This window comes from Bos javanicus, chromosome 14 (assembly GCF_032452875.1).
Source record: "Bos javanicus breed banteng chromosome 14, ARS-OSU_banteng_1.0, whole genome shotgun sequence".
In the NCBI taxonomy this organism is placed as follows: Eukaryota; Metazoa; Chordata; class Mammalia; order Artiodactyla; family Bovidae; genus Bos; species Bos javanicus.
The window spans coordinates 30612960-30637776 of NC_083881.1; the positions used below are offsets into that span (position 1 = coordinate 30612960).

General features: G+C 43.2%; 1 protein-coding gene across 4 annotated transcripts in view; it reads left to right on the forward strand.

The window, feature by feature from the left end:
* TRIM55 (tripartite motif containing 55) overlaps positions 1 to 24817 on the forward strand; it is a 58103-nt gene that overhangs the window by 5555 nt on the left and 27731 nt on the right. For 2 of the 4 annotated variants that reach the window (XM_061438872.1, XM_061438873.1), the window contains exons 1-4: positions 7700 to 8039; positions 8537 to 8709; positions 15809 to 15974; positions 18308 to 18403. In XM_061438872.1, coding sequence (XP_061294856.1) covers positions 7872 to 8039; positions 8537 to 8709; positions 15809 to 15974; positions 18308 to 18403 — 603 coding nt within the window. In that variant the 5' untranslated portion in view covers positions 7700 to 7871. Of the gene's footprint in view, positions 1 to 7698; positions 8040 to 8536; positions 8710 to 15808; positions 15975 to 18307; positions 18404 to 24817 lie in introns of those variants that run through there. The other 2 variants (XM_061438870.1, XM_061438871.1) reach the window with 2 other exon arrangements.

The window sequence follows — 24817 nt, forward strand, 5'->3', positions numbered from 1 at the left end:
ATTGGCAAAGTAAAGTCTCTGCTTTTTAATATGCTGTCTAGGTTGGTCATAGCTTTTCTTCCAAGGAGTAAGCGTCTTTTAATTTTATGGCTTAGGAATTGACTTAGGAAATGTTAATAATCGAATGTTAAGTGAATAAAGAATGTACAGAGCAATATAAACAAGCATAAATTATCTGCAGAAAGCACTAAAGAATGCACTAAAATGTTAACACTAGAGATCTTTGACTAGTAGGATTACTATGACTTTTTCTTCCTTAAAATTTAAAAATATTTTCTAAGTTCTATACTAAACATTTATTATTTTAATTGAAAATATGATGAATTAAACAAAAATAAGAGCTAGCATTTATTGAGCACCTCCTACAAGCCAAGCACAGTTCTAATTACTTCACATGTGTTAACTCATTTACTTCTCTCATAAAGAAAACACCAGGCCCAGATGCCTTTAGCAGTGATTCTATCAGGCATTTAAGGAAGAAATACTAATGATACACAGACTTCCAGAAAACTGAAGAAGAGGGGGTGTTTGTCTAACTTATTCCATGAAGCCAGCATTATCTATCCCCAAACCAGGCAAAGATATTACAAGAAAACTACAGACCAATATCCTACATGAATATAGATGCAAATTTTTTCAACATTTTAGCCAATTAAATCCAACAATATATAAAAGGGAAGATACATCATAACCAAGTGGGTTTTTTCCAAGAATACAAAACTAGTTCAACATTCAAAATTCAATGTAACTCATCATAATACTAAAGAAGAAAAACTACATGGTCATTTCAGTAGATGTAGAAAAAGCATTTGACAAAATTCAACATCCAGTCCTGATTTTTCAAACTGTCAGCAAACTTGGAAGGGAGGGAGAAGAGAACTTCTCTAACCTGGTAAAGGGCATCATTAAAAAACACATTAAAAATAACAGTAATATGAATGCTTTCCTCTTAAGACCAGGAAAAAAAACAAGGAAGTCTATTCTGAGGTCTCTAGCCAGTGCAATATAGCAAGAAAAATGAAACAAAATCCTCCAGATTGGAAGGGAAGAAGTAAAACTATCTCTATTCACAGGTAATTAATTATTTAAAATACTGATTATAAGTAAAAATGATAATAGTTTATATGGTTTGGGTTTAAATAAAATATATTAATAAAATTAATTTCATTGGTTTGTGTTTTTTAATGTGGCTACTAAAATTTAAAATCATATAAATGGTTCATATTTATCACTCAAATCTTTCTTTTTTTCTTTTTCGGCCACACGGCATGTAGAATCTTGGTTACCCAATCAGGGATTGAACCCACACCCACTGTGAAAGTCTTGAAGTCTTAACCACTGGACCACCAGTGAAGTGCCACTTGAATCTTATTTCTACTGACAGGTCAGAAATGTAGGTAGGGGCCAAATCATATCAGGCCTTAGGGATCACAGTGAGGATTAATGTCTTTATCCTAGAGGTAATATGATCATTGCTGCTAAGTCGCTTCAGTCGTGTCCGACTCTGTGCGACCCCATAGACAGCAGCCCACCAGGCTCCCCCGTCCCTGGGATTCTCCAGGCAAGAATATGATCATTAATGGGATTTAAATAGAGAATGACACATGAGAAACAAACTGCAGAAGGCAAGAGTGAATTCAGAGAAACCAACTGGCAGGCTAGGGTACAGGGGAGGTAAGACGAGACTGTGTGCACTGAGAGCGGAGCCAACTGTCCGTGATCTTGGAGCCAAGGTGAGGTTTTCAGATGTGGCCACTGGGAAGGCCTCAGGCTAAAGTATTTGTTACTTGTTGGGACTGTTACTGTTTATTTCTGGGAGGTGAAGTATGCCAAGAAATGTTCAGAGGAAAGTACAATATGTTAGTTTTCTAACATCTCCTCAGAGATATTTATGATGAAGTAAAATCATAAACAACAGATTTGGAAAAGGAGTAATTATCAAGAAGAAAAAAACACTTTCAGCCAAAAGTTTGCAAACTGTCAATGAAAGAAATGCCATAGTGTTAACTTCTGTTAAGTACTTTTCAAGTGAGTTAATTTTTTTTCATTTTAGATTTTATAAAATATTTCTTTTCATTAAAAAATTTTAAATGACATATCCAAGCTGCCTATTGCCAGAAAAACAGCTAAATTGAAAAGGTTGACAATATAGACAGAAAGAAAATGTTAACTATTTTTTAGATGTAATGAGTTGAGTCCTTAGTGTAAGAAGAGAGAGAGAGGAATGGATGGATGGATAGATAGATGGATGAATGGATAGCTCAATACTGCAGGGAAGAGTTAACAATCTTAGTTTTTTGGTTTGCAAAATATTAAGCATTGGCCTTTGTTCTGGCATGGGATTAAAGTGATTTTCAGGAGACTTACCTGGTGCTGTACTTGGACCTGAAAGTCTCAGTCCACTTATGACCTAGTGTTCCAATTTAATGAAACTTTTCTTTAGCAATCCCCTACTCTCTGCCTCCATATCTACCCTGTCTGGTGTTTCTCTCCCCGTTTTAATGATTTAGTCAGCCACCAACTTTCTTATTTCCAGTGGGTAAAAGAAGGAAAAATTCTTCTTCCTTTACCTTAGAGGAGGAGCTGGAAGCAAGATCAGCCATCTAGTTGCTCTTGTTTTCTTTTCCACTGGGGCTGCACCCCACCTCACTGCTTTGCTTCAAACTACATCTGTTTTTTACTTCCCTGTAGCTCCACCTTCCATCTGTTTTGTTTGATGAATAAGTTCCTTGAGCTAAGCCTAGATCATTTTCAAGTACTTGCAATCATCTATGTTAAAGAGACAAAAAGAACACATGAAATGAATGAACTGAATTCATTTCATGAATGAATGAAATGAAAGGGTAAATAAAATGCTGAAGGCATTCTGGAATCCTCGGGAAGGGTAGCATTCCTGATACCGAATCTCTGGTAACTAACACCTAACACAGAACACCAGAGTGCTCTGTCTTATTTTGCAAGTTGGAATCAAGAGTTGATGTTGCAATGAACAGTGGGGTACATGTGTCTTTTTGCATTATGATTTCCTCAGGGTATATGCCCAGTAGTGGGATTGCTGGGTCATATGGTAGTTCTATTTTAGTTTTTTTAAGAAACCTCCATACTGTTTTTCATAGAGGTTGTATTAACTAACATTCCACTGACACAGAAGGGGAGGGTGGGACAAATTGGGAGATTAAGATTGACATATATACACTACCATGTGTAAAACAGATAGCTAGAGAGAACCTGTTACAGAGCACAGGGAGCTCAGCTCCGTGCTCTGTGATGACCTACAGAGGTAGGCATCGGGAAGGAGTCCCAAGAGGGAGGGGACATATGTATACACAGAGCTGACTCACTTCCTTGTATAGCAGAAAGTAATACAACATTGTAAAACTATTATATCCCAATAAAAAAAATGCAAAAACAAAAAGAGTTGATGTTGTTTTTCTAACTATTCTTGAGTTAGAGGAATTTCATATCACCCTAACCAGAAAGTACAAAATCCACCAAAAAAGGGAGACTCGGTTCCTGCCAGAGAAGTCTTCATATACGTTTCAATTTTCCCCAGAGATTTTAGTATCCCATGTTCTAGGGCTGGTGTCCAGTATGACAACCTCCAGCCCCATGTGGTTATTTGAACATAAGTTTAAACTAACATGGACATGGGTTTGATCCCTGGTTTGGGAACTAAGATCCCACATGCCCTGGGGCCATGAAGCCCATGAGCCACAACAAGAGAAGCCCATGCACTCAACTAGAGGGTAGCCTCTGCCACTAGAGAAAGCCCACATGCAGCAATGAAGAGCCTGTGCACCACAAAGACCCACTGCAGTCAAAAATACATTAAAAAAAAAAAAAAAAGATTAAAAATTCTCTGCGACCCCATGGACTGCAGGGTGCAGGTTTCCCTGTCTTTCACCATTTCCCAGAGTTGACTCACTTTGCTGAGTCATGAGTTTTGCTCAAACTCATGTCCATTGAGTCAGTGATGCCATCCAACCATCTCATCCTCCATCGTCCCCTTTTCCTCCTGCCCTCAGTCTTTCCCAGCGTCAGAGTCTTTTCCAATGAGTCAGCTCTTTGCATCAGGTGGCCAAAGTTTTGGAGCAATTGGTATCCTGCAAATACTTTATTTGTTGGGATGGTGTAGCACTAAGAGATTTTTTAATCTTATTTTCTCCCTTCCTAAGATGAAGAACACACTGAGATCTGCATTTGACTGGATTCTGAAGTCTGAGTTCATCTGGCCTGGTAGCTAGCAGTCAAGAGTCTTCCCTTTCAGTCATCACCCCTCAGTGCCAAGTGCACTGCTGGGTGTAAACTCAGGTTTTTAGGGACTCATCTTACTTCCTTTGATTTATTTGGGGGATTTGGGAAACTTCTGGAGGAGCTGAGAGCCCATAGTGGTTCTGCTTCAGCTTCTCAATGTGTCTAACCCTTGCTGCAATGTGGCAGGACTTAAGAATGGGGGTCATTGGCGCTTCAAACTATGGCAACTTCCTGTGTCATTACCCCTGACTGGTTTGAACCCCCTATGCTAGTGTGTGTAGGTGGGTGGTGGAATGGGGTAGGGGTAGGAGAGGGGTGAAGCCATGCACCATCTCTCTACAGCCCAGGATACCATCAGGAGATTAAGCTGGTTCTCACCTCTCTGTGGAGGCCCGGGCCCACTCTAAGTCCCAGAGTCCTGAAGCTGACTTCAATTCTGATTCAGTTCCAGAATTTTCCCCATCTGTCAGACTCTGAATGATATGGGAGGACACTGAAACTTTCTGGCTCCTCCCTGGAGCAGAGTGTCCCATGCGCTGCTTACATGCCTACACCATGCATGGCTGGTCTCTAAGTGGGGAGGACCAGGCGTGGAGAAAAGACGATGAGGAGGGGAAGGCAGTTCTTATCCATCAACTTAGCTCCTATTCCTGCAGGCCTCTTGCTAGTTTTCCTCTGTAGCTTTCAGGGGCCGTTCTAGGACGAAAGGCAGAGAGCAAGAAGGTGGAGAGTGAAAGCAGGGAATGGAGCTCAACTCTCCATCAGAGAATGCAACTGGGGATTCTCAAAGTCCATGCAGTTTCAGAGTGTTTTTTCCTACACACGATGCTAAGTTGGGTTATGAAAAAGATAAAACAACTGAAATCCAGCCAGGGTGAGATCACTTTTCTAGGATCACCAGGCCAGGTGGACGTGGGCGCTGGCCCTCCTGACTCACTGTGCAGCCTCTTTCCGAATCCTCATGGTGGCTCTGGCTCCGGCGTCTGAGTCACCCCCATGGATTCTACTCTTGCAGCCACCAAAGTCCATTTCCTCTTCCCCACTGCAGTCCGTTGCCTGGTGCCGGTGTCGTGACCTCTCACCTAGGCTACTGGCAACAATGTTCTGTCTGGTCTTTAGCAGGGTTACCTTCATGCTGACCTGGCTGCATGAGATACTCCAGCTACTACTGTGAGATGAACCTAACCAAAGCATAGCTCTCTTGGGGAACCGTCCCTGCGAGGCGCTCTCAATGACTTCCTGGTGCCTAATTTATTACGTGTTAAAAACTCTCCAGCTCACTATTCATGAGCTGCCAGTGCGCTGGCAGCATGTTTGCACTCCAGCCCAAAGCATCGCAGGCTCTGAACAGTCCCGGCTCCCCTGGCTGTGCCTTTGCTTGGAAGCCCCACCTACGCCCCATGGAGAGTGACACACCCACTGGTGTCCTGGTGCCTCAGTGGATCCACCCCACCCATGAAACCCTCCTGACTCCCCTGAAATTCTGTACTTCTTTGTCACATTTTGTTTTGTACTGTGGTTCTGTATATATTCATCTTATCTCTATTAGTTGTTAAACTGAGCTCCTTGAAGACAATGACTGGTATCTTGTTTGTCTTTCAAGACACATGATAAACACTCAACGAATATTTTTCAAAAGAATGAATTCCTCTTAAAGAGATAGGCTTGGCTAGAGTGTATATTGTTAAAGTGCTTTTCCTAGAGTTGCAAGGACTTTTACAGTATAAACTTCATCTTTCTTAGAAAACAGCTCTTATGTTATGCTCAGAACACCACAGCCCATGTAATAATAAACGCAGTTAACTGCCTAGGCTAGGTGAACTGAATTAGCTCAGTTAAAAATATGTCACCAATCTCCTTCTTCACTATAGTTGCTGAATAGAAATTAAAAGGAGTAACAAAATTCTCCAAAGATCCCTGAAGCATTTGTGAATCCATATAACTTATTACTAGCTAATAGAGCTTATTAGATTCTCAATAAGCTTTTGGTGCACACAGCACTAAGGGCACACAGAACCAGTCACAACAACCTACTCCTTACTGGTAATTAAGTGCACACTGGGGCTGTGTTAACAAATGTATTCATTGTATGTGATTTTTAAAATCAAACAGAAATAAAGCAGCAAATTCATTACATAAAAAAATAGACATGTATTTCTTATTTCATTTTTGATCTGATTTTAAATATTCAAATAAACCACATAGGAGAAACTGTTGTTTAACAAAATCCTGGCAAATATCAGAACTGATATTGATGAGTTAAGAGCAAACCAAGAATGATCAGAAATGACCAGGGAAACTATCATTAAAAAAAAAATCAACTTGGCAAATAAGACCAGTGCAAAAGGGTGTAGGTACTTCAGACCAGACAAAACCCAGGTATGGAAGCAGGACTCTATCTTCACTTCCATTGAAAATGGTGCTGGTATCTATCCCCCATTATATGGAAAATAAAATAAAATAATGAGTCTGCTACCCCATGTGCCACTTACTACCTCGTTACTGGTTCTGGGAGCAAACTAAATTTACATTTTTAAAGACTGTCAGTTTCTTTGTGTTTTGGGGCATGTGTATGGGTGATGGGTATGTGATTAAAGAGGAATAGGAAAAGGGGAGAGAAAGGAGCATACTAGGTGTTTTTGTTTTTTGGGTTTCTCTAAAGATTTTTTTTTTGGATGGGGACCATTTTTAGTCTTTACTGAATTTTTTACTATATTGCTTCTGTTTTACGTTTTGGTTTGCTGGCCATGAGGCCTGTAGGATCTTAGCTCCCTGACCAGGGATCGAACCCACACCCACTGCATTGGAAGTTGAAGTCTTAACCAATAGCTGCCAGGGAAGTCCCTAAAGCTTTATTATACAACTTAAAACAACAACAAAAAAATTGAATCATCAACTGGTGTTTAGATCTTTTAGAATTTTGTGAATAGTTATATGGTGAAAAGATTTGAAATCAGCTTTTAAGTTGGAACTTTTCCCATTTCACAACCCTAACAAAAATGAAATATTTACCACTAAGCAAGTCTTTTTAGTCGCTTACCCTTGTGAAGCCAGGATAATGATATTCAAGGCCTGTTCTGTTTGCTTTCACCGAAGACAGTGTGATCATGCTACTTTTGGTGACTTGCTTCCTAAAGTCTCACTGCAGAAAGGGCACTGGTTTCACAGTGAGACTCCTGGACTACATTCTCCCCAGTCCTGGAAGCCCATCACCAAGTCCTTCCTGAGCGCTCACAGAGGGCATTTGCATTTGTTGTTGACAACTGTCGGCTTCACCTCTTCTTATAACCCCGTCTAAATGGGGTTTGTAACACTCCCTCCCACCCACTCCCTTCACTCCCTGGGGAGGGAATGCTGGCCCCTGTTCTCTGTCACCTGTCAGAATCTATCCTGCTGTCACTGGCTTATATGGACAAGTCAGTCTGCTATCACGTGACCCACGGCTGCTAAAAACAGCTCGAGGGCCACTGTGAATCTGGGTCTGAAACAATGTCCTCCGCCGAAAGAAACGCAAAGGACACTTGATCACCCAATCCTTGGAATTATTTCCAGGTATCACTTGCAGAAGCTGTTCGGAGCAGCCTTTCCCTGGCAGAGCACACAGGGACGGCCAGGAGATGAGCGCATCTTTGAATTACAAGTCTTTTTCCAAAGAGCAGCAGACCATGGATAACTTGGAGAAGCAACTCATTTGTCCCATTTGCTTAGAGATGTTCACCAAGCCTGTGGTCATCCTCCCTTGCCAGCACAACCTGTGTAGGAAATGTGCCAGTGACATTTTCCAGGTAGGTTTGTTGGGAATGCAGATGGTAGAAAAGGTTTCCCTCTTCTCCAAACCCAGTGCTTCACTTTGAGGTGAATTTCTTTAGAAAGCTTTATAACGTTGCATTTGTTTAAAAAAAAAAAAAGTTTTTAAAGTGATTTGCTTTGTGCTTTGGTGTCAGCCTTCTGCTCTCAAATCTAATTTTATTTCAATACTAAGAATCATATTTGTTTTAAAAAATGGATTCTGTTTCAAAATCTTGGGCAGTAAATGAATTACTGGAGTTTCTAGCTGGAACTTTTGGTTATGAAAATGCTGGGTGGAAAAGAACTTATGCTGAAAATGGTCCACCGCACTGGACCATGTTGGCCACTTGCCAACCACTTGCTCATAAAGCCCTGTGGGGTGATCTTTAGCAAGAGAGTTGATATTGTTTGTAGTGACAGAGAGGGAGAGAAAACCTGAGGAAAGCTACCTACGGCACTACTCAATCCCTCTTTTCTTGCTTGGCAAGAACAGGCCTCTAACCCATACCTGCCCACAAGAGGAGGCACCACTGTGGCCTCCGGGGGCCGGTTCCGCTGCCCATCCTGTAGACACGAAGTGGTTTTGGACAGACACGGGATCTATGGGCTTCAGAGGAACCTGCTGGTGGAAAACATCATCGACATCTACAAGCAGGAGTCCACCAGGTATGGTTCATCCGTGTGTCAGACACGCTCGACGCTTGTTTTTATTGTTTGTTTTAGTGGGTCACTCTACCAAAGGAGGAAATGGCAACCCACTCCAGTGTTCTTGCCTGGAGAATCCCAGGGATGGGGGAGCCTGGTGGGCTGCCGTCTATGGGGTCGCACAGAGTCGGACACGACTGAAGCGACTTAGCAGCAGCAGCAGCAGATACTGAATGCTTATTCACCAATCATGAGCTAATTGGTTTATGGGGAAATGTTTTTCCAAGTCAGTTTTTCCCAGTGGGAGTGAGAGTTCCTCTTGGGAGGAGAGGAGGAAACTGATGCCCCTGCCTTTGTATCGATTTAAGACTGAAGTAACTCATTAACACTAATCTAGTTCAGACGGTATTATTGAAAGAGGCATAATACTGCCCCCACCCCAGCCTTGTACTGTGTGTTAGTTGCTCAGTCGTGTCCGAGTCTTTGTGACTCCATGGGCTGTAGCCCACCAGGCTCCTCTGTCCATGGCATTCTCCAGGCAAGAGTGCTGGAGTGGGTTGCCATTCCCTTCACCAGGGAATCTTCCTGATCCAGGGATCGAACCCAGGTCTCTTGCACTGTAGGTAGATTCTTTACCATCTGAGCCACCAGGGGAGTACACCTTGTACTACTGTCCCTTGTAGATGTTTCTGCATGTCACAGGTCCTTTACAGCTCCAGAGTCTACACAGCCAACAAACTAGAGTACAAAACTCTACAGAAAATGAAACAGAAATGGCATCTTCCAAAGTCAGCCGTTATTAGTTCAGACAGTCTCATTTTGAACTACCTAGAGGATAATAATAAAAACAAAACCCTCTAACAGAGTTAGTCATGGTATTGACTCTGGGAAGTAGCAAAGCAAGGCAGAATTCCGGGCTTTAGCAACTTAAGAATTTAGAGACACGGGAGGAAAAAAAAAAATGGAGCTCAGGTTATGTTTCCCTATTCTCTAGATTGTTCTTATTGTATATGCTTGGCAGGTACCTGCTTATTGACATGCAGCATCTGCATCAGTCATTTTATTTTTTTTGAAAAGGGCATTTTTACTCATCGAATCACACTGGCTATAGAATTCCTTTCCTAGAGACAACACTGCGGGAGTCCATTCCTAGAAGGCCTGGTGTGAAGGGCCCTTTTTCAACTGTACACAAGTTAGTCTGGTCCACAACGCTTGATAGCGATACTGGGACCATCTAGAAATGACCTCACTGTGCTTCCTAGTAGGAGACACAGATTCATGGAACATCTGCCAGGCTCAAAGAGCCTGGGGCTCTTAGAAGGAAAGCTGTTCCATAAATAGAACATATAATTATTATAATCGCTATGGTTATTCATTTCTGCTTAAGATTCAAAACTAAATTAGATAGCGCCACAATATAGATGGCACTGGGAGGAAGAGTTGCCGATGACAGACTGAGTCAGCAATTTCCTGGCTTCCAAAATCTCTTGAGAAGGAAAGCACCACTGTTATAATTAAGATCTGATCTCCTTTTATTTCATTACTTTAAGATACACACATCTATCTACTTTTTTTTTAAGAGACGGTGTACCTGTCTCTTAAAAAAGGTACACTGTCTCTTAAAGAAGTTAATTGGCCAATTAATAACCAGCTGATTATTATGGCTGTTTATATACCATCTGATTCAGTGTCCGAGACAGTGCCTTGCACAGAATAGTTGCTCCTGAAGTGCCAGATGAACAAGCAACACCATAGATCTTCCTACACATTCTACTTATTGCAACAGTTTTCTGTTTTGCTATTTGCCACAGTGAGAGCTTGAATGATGTGGAATAATAACCATAACTGTTACATAATCCAGAGAAGAGGAGATGTTAGCATTTGTAGCATGTGAATTAAGTGCAATTGTGCAGTAGTTTGAACATTTATTGACATTGGAATATTCTTTGGCACTGTCTTTCTTTGGGATTGGAATTAAAAGTGATCTTTTCCAGTCCTGAGGCCACTGCTGAGTTTTCTAAATTTGCTGGCACATTGACTGCAGCACTTTAACAGCATCATCTTTTAGGATGTGAAATAGCTTAGCTGGAATTCTATCACCTCCTCTAGCTTTGTTCATAGTGATGCTTCCTAAGGTTGTAGTGATTATTATTATCACCTTATTAAAATTTTTAAATATTTTATCCTGGTGGCTTAATGGTAAAGAATCTGCCTGCAATGCCAGAGATGCCTCCTACACAGGAGACATAGGTTGATCTCTGGGTCGGGAAGATCCCCTGGAGAAGGAAATGACAACCCACTCCAGTATTCTTGCCTGGAGAATCCCGTGGACAGAGAAGCTTGGTGGGCTACAGTCCATGGGATTACAAAAGAGTTGGACACGACTTAGCGACTAAACAACAGCAAGGACAACTCAAAGCAATTTCTGTGCATATGCATAATTTTAAACATTCTAGTAGCACTACAAAGCCTCTGAAGAAAGCAGCATTCCTGGCCCTACGGTCTCTTGGCCGCTAAGCCTCACCTCCCAGAGTCAGCCATGTTTAATTCTTTCCGTTTTTCTTCTGCTGTTTATCACCTAGAGCCCTGTGTCCACTGCTAGTAGCTCCTCTCCCTGGATTTTTCAGTTTTAGACATTACTTACTGACTTCACTGAAGACAACGAGGGCTAAACCCTTTCGTGGTTGGGCTTCACTTTCTATGATACTTTTACTTTCCCCTGGGATGAATCCCTTGTTTCCTGGATCCTTTGTCATCTCCTTTATTGGTTTACTCTATTGTTTTTGTGGAGCACATCCTCAAGTAATCCCCTAAAGTGTGCAAAAAGTCCCCCTTTCAGCCCTCCCCACACTCTCACCTTCTGGGTACCAGGACTCTGCAGTCCCAGGGCCTTTACAGGGAAACCTGTAAAACTGAGGCAGGTTGCTTCCTGCTTGCTTCTCTCAAGAAGGCTATCGGCAGAACTAAGATGCAGTTCAAGCAGGTGACTTCTCTTTGTCAGATGTTCACAATTTCCAGCACTTGGCTGCCATTTCTTCTTTGCTGTCACCTTGCTCATTTTTTTGTCCTTATTGATTTCTACCTTTTTATTCCCTTACTCTCATTGTAGTGGGATTTCAGCAGGAAATGTAAATAAGTAAATGCCTATGTTATCCTGGCATATTTAATTAGAAGATCCTTAGTCCAATTTTCAGATATGAGGAAAGGCTGAGCCTGAAAGAGCTGAAGGAACTTGCCTAAGGCCCCAAAGCCACCACATGGTGAAACTGAACTGGGATTAATTAAGCTTTGAGATCAGTTTGACTCCAAAGGTGATGCCTGAAATGTCAGCACCAGATGCATATCCTTCAGGAAACTCCAGGATGGTCCCAGAAGTCCCAGAGAGCAGAGGGAGAAGGCTACAGACTCTCAGAGACCAGTTTGTATGGAACAGTAGGGGGCCCACAGCCGGCATTTGGCTCTGAGTCCCAAACCACAGCTAAGAGCTTGGCCACGCTCACCTCATGAAGTTGCCTTTATATCTTTATTCTATGCGCCATGTTGGTCCCAAGTCTGTCACGTGTTGTGAGGTGTCTGAATGTTTTCCTTCCACACCCAGGTGTAAGTGGGGGATGCCCCTCAGGCTGTGTAGCCACTCTGAACAAGAAAAGCCTAATAAGGAATATTGTAGGCAGTCCTTGGTCTGTATTGCATAATGAAAAAGTCATCTCAATCAACAACTACATAAAGAGGCTGTGGCTGTTTCCACAATATTGCACACACTGCAAATGTCTGAGCTCTACAACATTATCTGTGATCACAGCTGCTGACTTCGGAACAGCACATGGGACAAAGGCCACTTTTGGGGAATGTCTCAGGGGAAGGGCATCAGCAGTACCATCTCCCAGGAAATGTGCTCCAGACTCTCGCTGACATTTATTCTGAGGTGGAGAGACACAGAAGGGAAGGTTTTAGAGGTGGTGAGGCCTTTGATGATGCAAAGACCAAATCACCACTCCTAGTCTCTAGCTAACCCCTGGAGGCCTTTGTCATCTAGTCTTAAGATATTTATTTATTTGGCTGCACCAAGTGTGAGTTGTGGCACTCAGGATCTTTAGTTGCAGCATGGAGGCTCTTAGTTGAGGCACGTGGGATCTAGTTCCCTGACCAGGGATTGAACTTGGGCTCCTTACATTGGGAGCACAGAGTCTTAGCCACTGAACCACAAGGGAAGTCCCACCTTTGTTATTTAGAAATGGAGTCTTCAAGATGTTGTCTGGTCTCTTCCTTGGTCAGTAAGGAGAGTCAAGTGACCAAGCTCTCCCCATTGTTCACATGCCTTCTCTAGAGGAGCCGTTTTACTTTAAAGCATGGGGAATACTGGCAAATTCCCTTCCACCTCTCACTCATACATCCAGCAAATATTTACTGAGTGCCCACTCTATGCAAGGCACTGTTTTGGGCACTGGGAACCCAGCAAAAGAAGACAACCCATGACCTCTGCCTTCTTGGAGCTCACATCCCATTGGAGGAAACAGACAATAATATATATAATGGGATAGCGCATACGTGCTCAGTCGCTTAAGTCATATCCGACTCTTTTGTGACCCCATAGACTATAGCCTGCCAGTCTCCTCTGTCCATAGGATTTCCCAGACAAGAATATTGGAATGGGTTGTCATTCTCTTCTCCAGGGTATCTTCCCAACCAAGGGATTAACCTACACGTCTCCTGCATTGCAGGCAAACTCTTTACCACTGAGCCACCTGGGAAGCCCCATAATGGGACAGTACTCAAGTCATAAAAAAGAATGAAATATTGCCATCTGCAGCAACATGGATGAACATAGAAAATACTGTACTTAGTGAAGTAAGTCAGACAGAGCAAGACATTTTATGTTATCACATATGTGGTATCTAAAAAAATAATATAAATGAATCTACATATAAACCACACCTTTACAAACCAGAAGGAGATTCACACCAGACATAGAAAACAAACTAATGGTTACCAGAGGGGAAGGGAAAGGGGGAGGAATAAATCAGGAGTATGAGATGAACAGATACAAACTGTGATACAAAAAATAGATCAGCAACAAACATTTACTGAAAACCACAGGGAATATATTCAGCATCTTGTAATAACCTATAATGGAAAATAATCTGGAAAAAATGCATATAAAACTGAATCACTCTGCTGTACATACCTGAAACTAAAACAATATTGTAAATCAAATATACTTCAATAAGATAAAAATTCTGTCCCAAATCTGAGATGCTTCTAAATAATCATGTGTTAGGGAAAATGAGGAAAGCTTGTGAACTTGTATTTAAATTTTTCAAACACTTGTGAAAACTATTAACAGCCTCAGGCTTTGGATAGGTCATATCCAAATTCCAGATTTTGTATAAGTAGGCTACACCTCTACTTCCAGTAGGCTGGACTCCCCACCATGGTCTCCAGAGGGAGCCTAAAACACCATGCTGCTGCTGCTGCTGCTAAGTCGCTTCAGTCGTGTCTGACTCTGTGTGACCCCATAGACAGCAGCCCACTAGGCTCCTCTGTCCCTGGGATTCTCCAGGCAAGAATACTGGAGTGGGTTGCCATTTCCTTCTCCAATGCATGAAAGTGAAAAGTGAAAGTGAAGTCACTCAGTCGTATCCAACTCTTAGCGACCCCACGGACTGCAGCCTACCAGGCTCCTCCAACCATGGGATTTTCCAGGCAAGAGTATTGGAGTAGGGTGCCATCGCCTTCTCCGCTAAAACACCATAGATGACGCAATTTTGATCTTGATGTAACACCTAAGCCTCCCTGATGGTCAGGAGAGCATACGGCTGTATGAACCTGGGCTCCTCCAGGTGATTCTGCAGCCAACAGTTTATCCTTAAGCACCAATGGCTTGTCACTACCCTTCTCTGCCTCTTCATAGCTTGGTCATTTTCTCACTAGTACATACAAATCCAATGCCCCATTATTACCTTGGCAGCTCTGAAAAGTTTTGGTTGGTGCTGACCTATTGGGAAAACTGAAAGTTGGGAATTATCTGTGAAATTTGCACTTCCAGTTTACCACCACATCCCAGAACAGCATTTTACATTTTCCTTTTTGCCTCAAGTATCCAGTATAATTGTTCACATCCACTAAGAACAGACTACCTACTCTTAACCACTGCTGAGTCCTCAGGAAGTTAAATAAATTTAATTTTTTGGGCTAATGGTAGGAGGGGACCCAAACAAATTAACAAAGCACTCGCTGACCTTTCCCCTCTTACATACAACTACTTCCAACCAGCACGGAGGTGAATGATCAGAGATCTGGGCTTCCCCAGCCTAGACCTCTCATTTCTTCTGCAGGGGCCAGAGGCCACAAGGGTGGGGAGATGGGCCTCAGAGCTAGTACACACTTAAGATTTCGTTTTCAGCTGCCTCCTCTTTACCTGGATTTGTAAAATGTCTTTTGAGAGACTCGTGAATTTGGTGCTGAAGCGGCGCCTAAGAATCCAGTACTCAGCCATTAAAAAGAATACATCTGAATCAGTTCTAATGAGGTGGATGAAACTGGAGCCTATTATACAGAGTGAAGTAAGCCACAAAGAAAACCAATACAGTATACTAACACATACATATGGAATTTAGAAAGATGGTAACAATAACCCTGTATACGAGACAGCAAAAGAGACACTGATGTATAGAACAGTCTTTTGGACTCTGTGGGAGAGGGAGAGGGTGGGATGATTTGGGAGAATGTCATTGAAACATGTATAATATATATGAAACGAGTCGCCAGTCAAAAAAAAAAAAAAAGAATCCAGTGCTCAACTTGCAGGAGTTGCACTAGCTGGTTTTTAAATCTTGAAATCAGCCATGGGGAAGCCCTCACACCACAGAAACTGGCAAAAGCTACAAGTCCGAGTTTCCATGTCCTCACCCCAAGGCTGGTTAAGTTGGTTAATTAGTCAGGACGCTGCTGCTAAACCCATAGGGAATTTGGAGGGTTCTGAGCACGTGAGAGGGGTCCTGGTAGTCGCTGGTGTAGGGTTGCTGGGGGTATGGGCATTGGGGGTGGGGAGGGAGGTTCAGCCAACCACGCTCAGCTATGCTGCAACCTGAGCTGATTCATCCACCTTACCTCCTCCCAGACCAGAAAAGAAGTCCGACCAGCCCATGTGTGAGGAGCATGAAGACGAGCGCATCAACATCTACTGTCTCAACTGCGAAGTGCCCACCTGCTCTCTGTGTAAGGTCTTCGGGGCGCACAAGGACTGCCAGGTGGCTCCCCTCACTCACGTGTTCCAGAGGCAGAAGGTAACACGCCCTCCTGTCCCTCCTCCAAAGCGCCTTCCAAGTGCGATTGAAGGAGAGAGGCCCACAGGCAGGACCATAGGGCCCCGAGGCTGCGGGGGAGAGGGGGGTGTTGGCAGAGCCGGAAGGACTGCTGCATGCCCCGGAGAACGGAGGGGAAGGTGAGAGAGGGAAGGGTGCAGGAGGTCAGGAAGGGGTGTGGAGGGGAAAGGTCGCTATTTTTCCACCATTACAGGTTTAAGATGAATACTATTATGGGGCCCAGTCCCAGCTCAAGCTGCTCAAACACTGAGGTTTAGCCCATAGGAAATAAAAGGATAACTTCTTACTCCAGTCTCAGAATATTTTTCTTTGTTCATCAACCAAAGATTCCTTTGGCCCTCCTCAAGGCCTCTTCTCCCTCATTCCTAGATGGTGGAGTTACAATGACTGGCATTTTGTTAAATGTTTCCTTAGGCTAGTCCTCATGCCTGGGTTAAACTGACCCCCTAGGTCAGCCCAGAAGGCCTCCTTTGGGTCTGACACATGCCACCCTTGCACCCCCTACTCCAGGGCCTCAGCATCACGCCCTCATTATGAGCAAATATGGGGTGTCCCAGCTTATCTCTAACCTGCCAGCCTACAGCACACAGGCAGGTAGGAACTTACCCATTTGATGCAAGTGAATGAGGGGTTGTGGGCTCAGCGAGCTGTGGCTGAGTCTTAGCATCTAGGATTTGAGCAGCTCCATATCTCAGCTTCTTCCTCTAAGAATCACAGATTACACAGTTAGTGTTTTACTGACCAAATATAGAACGGGAATCAAATTTGGAAGTCAAACCTTTGGGTGACACCAGTTGGGTGACAACCAGTGAGTACTAACTGCTAAAGAAGCAGGATTTAGCAAAATAGCTATACAATTATATTGTTCTATCCACTTATGACTTACACGCCTTTTCCTTTTACCTGCTCCTCCCCAAAGTCACAGCCTATTAGAATTGAATGGTACCTGGGTCACACCATTCCCCTCAGAGCCCTGAGACCACAAGGGATGGACGGAGGCAGGCTGACAGGACTTCCGTTCTGCTCCTGTTTGGCCAGAGCAGCATTATTTGATCCATTGGGATTATATATTAGCTCCCATTTGGAAAAAGGGTTCTGCAGCTTTAAAATGTTTTACAACCACTGTTCCGGTCCAGTCTTCTCACATTATGTGTGAGACAAGTAGGGTCCAAACTGATTACATGGTTTGCCCAACATCACAGAGAAGCTACAGGCAGAGTTGGACCAAGCATGTAGGATTCCTGAGTCCCATCATTCCCTAAGTATGAATAGTGGAATCGCTTCAGGTCAAAAGAGCCTGAGAGGAATTTTAAGCTAAAAAAATGTTTTCCCCTAGAAACAGTGCAATGTTAGTTTCAAATCTGTAATGACTGAGTTTAGTATATGAGTATTTGCTTGCATCTAGCACAGAGAAGGGTGCATCACAGGTATTTGGTGAATAATGAAATATTTCCCTAGTAAAACTAATCCTGAAGGCTTCCTGGTGGTCCAGTGGTTAAGAATCCACCTGCCAGTGCAGGGGACATGGGTTCGATCCCTGGTTGGAGAAGATCCCACATGCTGTGGAGCTACTAAGCCCATGTGCCACAACTACTTCTCATGCTCTGCAGCAAGAAAAGCCACTGCAATGAGAAGCCTGTGCACCACAACAAAGAGTAGCCTGCACTCGTGGCAACTCGAGGAAGCCTGCATGCAGCAACAAAGACCCAGCATAGCCAAAAATAAATATGTAAATCTTAAAAAAAAAAAAAAAAAAAAAAACTGATCCTGAGCTGCACTATAATTCAAATAATTAAAGGTCCAAATAATTCATGTTGGACCCCTGATGTCACATATCGGTCTCCATTCAATTTATAAACAGTTCTTAGAATTATTTAGCTTGAATGTGCTATTCGCTGTCTATGGCCTATAATTCAGTGTTCTTAATGTTTTTTGGCAGGGTCACCGTCTTCATTAAGAATTTGAGGAAAACTGTGAAGCTTCTTCCCAGACAAATGCATTTCTACACCCATCCTTCCAGGATTTTATTTATAAGATTAGGAGGTTCTCAGACCTCTCAGCCTCACTGTTCCTCATTAGGGGGTTCCGTGGACCCTAGATTGAGAACTCATGAGAATAGTACTAAGATGAACCCATAATCAGTGGAGGACTAGAATCCCTCTTTTCTCTCCAATAGTCCGAGCTCAGCCTCACTGTTCCTCATTGGTGGACCCTAGATTGAGAACTCATGAGAACAGTACTAAGATGAACCCATAATCAGTGGAGGACTAGAATCCCTCTTTTCTCTCCAATAGTCCGAGCTCAGTGATGGCATTGCTGTCCTAGTGGGAAGCAACGATCGGGTCCAGGGGGTGATCAGCCAGCTGGAGAGCACCTGTAAGACGATTGAGGTGAGTCAAGTGGCTTCAAGGGAGGGTAAGCCACGCCTAAGCTCCTGGGGTTTTGTGGTTCCCCACAGAGTCGGACACGACTGATGCGACTTAGCAGCAGCAGCAGCAGACACAATCCTAGAAATCCCTGCTCCAACATTTCAGTCTTTCAGAAGGGAGGTATAGAATGACCTCCCTTCTGCATGCGTGCATGCTAAGTTGCTTCAGTCATGTTCAACTCTTTGCAACCCTATGACGATAGTTCACCAGGCTCCTTTGTCCATGGGATTTTCTAGGCAGTGGTTGCTTTGCTCTCTTCCATGGGATCTTCCTGACCCATGGATTGATCCCATGTCTCATGTCTCCTGCATTGCAGGTGGGTTCTTTATCACTAGAGCCACCTGGGCAGCCCAACCTCCTTCCTGATGTGTCTCTAAAATATTCACCTCCTGGCACAGGAAGAGAAGATACCCCATGAGGCAACAAAGCAGATTTTACCACATTCATCAATGTGGTGGTTACATGTTGTGTTTCTTGGGAAACCCCATTTTAAAGGGTTAGCTACAGAAATATCAATTTGGGGGCTTCCCTGGTAGTCCAGTGGTTAAGACTCTGAACTTCCAATGCAGGGGTTCTGAGTTCAATCCCTGTCCAAGAACTAAAATTTCACCTGCCACATGGCATGGCCAAATTTAAAATAAAAAGTCAATTTCCAGGTAATGACAATGAGTATTGTTAAAGCAAAAAATTTTTGTGGGGATCCAAATGGTCTTAAGAAATGCTGTTTGGTACTTAAGAAAAGTCGCGTGCAGATTTGAGCTGCATGGTGGTGTTGTTCAGTCTCTAAGTCGTATCCAGTGTTTGCAACCCCATTGACTGTAGCCCACTGGGCTTCTCTGTCCATGGGATTTCCCAGGCAAGAATGCTAGAGTGGGTTGCCATTTCCTGTTCCAGGGAATCTTCCTGACCCAGGTACTGAACCTGCATCTCCTGCATTGGCAGACAGATTCTTTACTGCTGAGCCACCAGTGAAGCCCAGTGTTCCATTCACCTGTATTCTTACAAAATGTGTATTGCTGTATGCATGTCTTTTAATTTTATAAATGGTATTTTTTGTACTTCTCATTCTGCTTAATTTTTTTAAAACTAAACATTATGCTTTAAGATCCATTCACATGTACATTCATTCCTTCAGTTTTCTCCTGGGAAAACAGAACAAAGTATCCATTTTATAGAGTTTAACCATGAAAAGTTAAATAAGCATAAGCATAGTGCTTATCACAGTGCCTGGCATATAGAGAGCGCCTGATAAATACCCTAATCTGACCATTTTATTGCTTGAAAGGTGAATTCTATCAAAAGATAAAGGCCTATTCCTGGATAACTCCAGGACATCATCTCATTTTAGATTTACACATCACTGAAATCAGGATCCTCTCTTCTCCATACTCATATTCCTGAAAAAACTCATGATGGATTTGGAACTGGTTTATAGAAGGAAAGTTTCCTCTTGTTGAAGAGCTCAGAGATTCTAAAATGGACAAACTTTTTTTTTTCCCTTTTTCCTTATTCCCAGAAAAGGCCAAATATGACTTTATCATTAGGCCATGAATCAGCACTTAGTATGGTACCACCCTGAGTCTTGAGTCTATAAACAGGAGTGTGTTGCTTGTGGGCAGTGAGTTCATCTCTATACCCATCTCTACTCAGACCTTCATCAGAGACCTCCATCAGGGGAATGGGCTTTCTGTCTGGATGTTGAGGCTGGAAAACAAAAACAAGAAAAGCCCTGGGTGACACACTGCCCTTGAGCAAGTTCAAAGGTCTTCGCTCTATTCAGACAGCGTCAGAGGACACTGAGGGCAGGGAGAGACTTGACGGCAGGTTTTCCTCCTGGAGGGGGTGGGCACCATCCTTCCCTAATTACACGCCCTCTCCCTGTGGGGCCACGACACCTGCCCTTTGAGCAGGTTCCTTGTGATGTCTAATTTTGTCCCTAATCGTGTAATGTTTTGCAGGGTTAGGCTGGGCAAGCACCCGGCCTAGGACCAGCCCCTGAGATGCTGAGCTTACAGTCAGACCCACTCGGGATTCTTGCTTTACAAATCACGTGTGCCACTGATGTGAGCTTGAGTGGACACAGGAGTGGCTTTCAGATGGATCGCAGTCATGAAGGGCAGTCTGAACTTCATTGTGGGGAGTGGCGTTCCCTTTTTGCTGTGGGCTGAAGGTAGATGGAGGAACTATGGTCTTTTTAGTCCTCCTGGCTCTGAGACATTCTCAGAGCTCGTGATGGCAGGTTGTTGGAGGGCCTTCTGGGCTGTTCTAGACAAGCCAGCATGATCTAAAGCTGTATTTACCTCTCCAGACCTGGAGCTCTTCTGGGACGGACTGGGACAGGGGAGGGGGCTGCTGGTGGGGGATGGAGAATTGTACTGCCTCAGGAGCTCTCTGCTTCCAGAAACATGTGCTTGGTTTTCAGTCCTTATTCCTGGAAAATGTTCCTTCCCCCTTGTCTTTACAAAAGGCATCTATCCTGTTGTTCTTTGATGTTCAGTTGTGTCTGACTCTTTTCGACCCCATGGACACACCAGGCTTCCCTGTCCTTCACCATATACCAGAGTTTGCTGAAACTCATGTCCATTGATTTGATGATGCCATCCAACCATCTTGTCCTCTGTCATGCCCTTCTCCTCTTAACCTCAATCTTTCCCAGCATCAGGGTCTTTTTTAATAAGTAAGCTCTTTGGATCAGGTGGCCATAGTATTGGAGCTTCAGCTGCAGCATCAGTCCTTCCAATGAATATTCAGAGTTGATTTCATTTAGGATTGACTGGTTTGATCTCCTTGCTGTCCAAGGGACTCTCAAGAGTCTTCTCCAGAACCACAATTCAAAAGCATCAATTCTTCGGCACTTGGCCTTCTTTATGGTCCAACTGTCACATCCATACATGACTACTGGAAGGGTCACCAGAAAACCAAGAGAGCAGACTATTTGCACTAGCCCTCCTCAGGCAGCCAGGCTAGAAATAATCTTGTTCTATGTGGATGCCCATCTAGGGGAAACAGCTAAAAATATTTGATCTTGAGCTTTTCCGGTATCTGAAAACTACCACCTTTAATAAAATCCTCCAATGATTTTACAATGACAAATCCATTATATTTCCAAAACAGTGATTTTTTTTTTCTTTTTTTGGCCGCACCACACAAGCATGTGGGATCTTAGTTTCCTGACCAGGGACTGAACCCATGTCCACTTCATTGGAAGTACAAAGTCTTATCCACTGGACTGCCAGAGAAGTCCCTACAAAACAGTGGTTTTACCTGAACAGCTTTGAGACAATGTCCATGCAGTTACAAATATGAAGTAATGAATATAATAACAATCATTTTAATAAGCAGGCCAGAATTTTTAAAGCAGCCTAACAGATGCTTGAAGAACATATTTCAGAGGTTTGAATTTTAACTGTGCCACTTAATGATATAACCTTGGGCAGTTACTTCTGCTTCCAGTCCTTCACCTGCCTCATTGGTACAGGAGGGTTAATAAACTCTTTACAGTGTTGCTGTGATCACTAAGTGGGATAAGAGGCACATGCTGGGGGCTCCCAAAGTGTTACCTTGTATTGTTCTCACACTCTGCTTGGAAAGAGCACACTTCACCTAATCATGCTAATAATCATTTGAGCATCTTTTAAATGGTGTTCAAATAAGGCTTCAAGATCTTGACCAATTACAATGGCAGGGTGAAGCAACTCCCTGCAGTAGGAAAAACTGAAAATGAATGGAAGTAGATATTAGCTCTATGCTTTGCGGCTTTGTGATAACTTGAAATATTGGCGACAGAGGGAGGCTGGGCCCCTTCCAGGAAAGGTGCCAACTCTCCACAGCAGACTAGAGTGAGTCAAACAGCTGCTTGGCTGGGCTTGAGCTGGTCTTGTGGTTTCAGTGACTTGAGGGTCTCAAGTCAGGGCTGGTACACCTGACCCTCAGCCTTTGGAGGGTTTCTCAAAGATCTTCTAAATGATCTGGCCTAGCCCAGAAAACCTCTAATGCCAGGAACACCTTAAGTTATAGCATAATTATTCTTCCGACATGAAGTGGGTGGCAACACCATGTGGTGTCCTGAGACCCCTGGCCATTGAACAGAGTTCTTCTGCTAATACTTCACAGAGGTGCTGAGCTGGTGGGGGAGAGGCTGAACACCAGTTTATGTCCCTCGAGGGGTCGTGGTTTTCTAATTTGTCTGCCCCTTTTCTAGGGAAGCCTTTCAGAGACCAGGGTTATCATCCTATAGTCTGCATTTATGGGGCTTCTCATGTGCTCATGACCAGAACTGGGCTTTACCCATGAGGGGTTGGCCTTGAATTCTTCAGGAGAATCATCCTACTTTAATATAGTTTTTCTTGAGCATGATTAACCTACTGTCTAATTTGGGGCAGGTGTCGAGGGGAGAAGGAATGAAATCCTGTTTGGCTTAATGAAGGTAATTTGGAGGTACTGTATGTCAAATGAGGCTAGGTGGACCCTTCCAGACCCAGAGCCGCTGTTTTGAACAAAGGTGTCTAGAAAGTTGAGGAATGTGGTGGAGATATGAATGGGCTGGGTTGAGTCACAGTTGCTCAGTGACAAGTGGAGGGCTCAGAGCTTATCTTCAGCTCTATTTTGGTCACAGAGTCATGCGCCTTACATGGCAAGAGCAGTAGACACAATGGTCTTAGGCTTTTCTGTCATGGCCATGGCACAGTCCCAAGCTGGGACTGACGTCACTGGGCTAGAATGTATAATTCACATTTCAGTGGTGTTGATGATCATTCTGAAACTTGCCCCATGTGGAAAAAAGTGTTCTATGTATAAAGAGGCACTTCACAGTCTGAAGACTCCAAATATCTCCACATTTACCTAAAGTTGTAGAGCCTTTGGAACTGCAGAGTCAGAAGGGACCTTAGCAATCATCTAAGCCCATCTCTTATTGTACAAATTAAAAAAGCAAACCTGTCCTGAGTTAAATGTTGTCCCTGTAATTGCCTAGCTATTTTTTTTCCTAGCTATTTTTTGCTATTTTCTTTTGAGTGTTGAATGAAGAAGAGATTTTGAGCATCCACTTAAATACATGCCTGTGGAAGAGAACACGGTATTAATAGAAACTTGTGAGGGCTGAGGACTCCTAAATACAAGTCATATTTCATTCATCCAGTTGTTCAGACCATGTTCCTCACGTGTACATTGTATACCATATTCTGACACACAATGCTTTGAAATAGTGATGAGATAAACAGAAAAAATGTTCCTGCTCTCAAGAAGGGTTTATTCCAGAGGAGGAGTTTAGACAGTAAGACAAACAAATAAGATTGTTTTCAGAGAGGAATAAATGCCAGGGGAAAAGGTGAGCCAATGGAAAAATTATAAGGCCCCTTCAGACAGCTATTTTGCCTTTTTGCATTTTCTTTTCTTGGGGATGGTCTTGATCCCTACCTCCTGTACAATGTCACAAACCTCCATCCATAGTTCTTTAGGCACTCTGTCTATCAGATCTAATCCCTTTAATCTATTTCTCACTTCCACTGTATAATTGTAAGGGATTTGATTTAGGTCATACTTGAATGGTCTAGTGGTTTTCCCTACTTTCTTCGACTTAAGTCTGAATTTGGCAATAAGGGGTTCATGATCTGAGCCACAGTCAGCTCCCAGTCTTGTTTTTGCTGAGTGTACAGAGCTTCTCCATTTTTGGCTACAAAGAATATAATCAATCTGATTTCAGTGTTTGACCATCAGGTGATGTCCATGTGTAGCATCTTCTCTTGTGTCGTTGGAAAAGGGTGTTTGCTATGACCAGTGTGTTCTCACGGCAAAACTCTATTAGCCTTTGCCCTGCTTCATTCTGTATTCCAAGGCCAAATTTGCCTGTTACTCCAGGTATCTCTTGACTTCCTACATTTGCATTCCAGTCCCCTATGATGAAAAGGACATCTTTATTGGGTGTGAGTTCTAGAAGGTCTTGTAGGTCTTCGTAGAACCTTTCAACTTCAGCTTCTTCAGTATTACTGGTTGGGGCATAGACTTGGATTACTGTGATATTGAATGGTTTGCCTTGGAAATGAACAGAGATCATTCTGTCATTTTTGAGACTACATCCAAGTACTGCATTTCTGACTCTTGTTGACTATGATGGCTACTCCAATGCTTCTAAGGGATTCTTGCCCACAGTAGTAGATATAATGGTCATCTGAGTTAAATTCACCCATTCCAGTCCATTTTAGTTCGCTGATTCCTAGAATGTCGACATTCACTCTTGCCATCTCCTGTTTGACCACTTCCAATTTGCCTTGATTCATGGACCTAGCATTCCAGGTTCCTATGCAATATTGCTCTTTACAGCATCAGAGTTTACTTCCATCACCAGTCACATCCACAACTGGGTGTTGTTTTTGATTT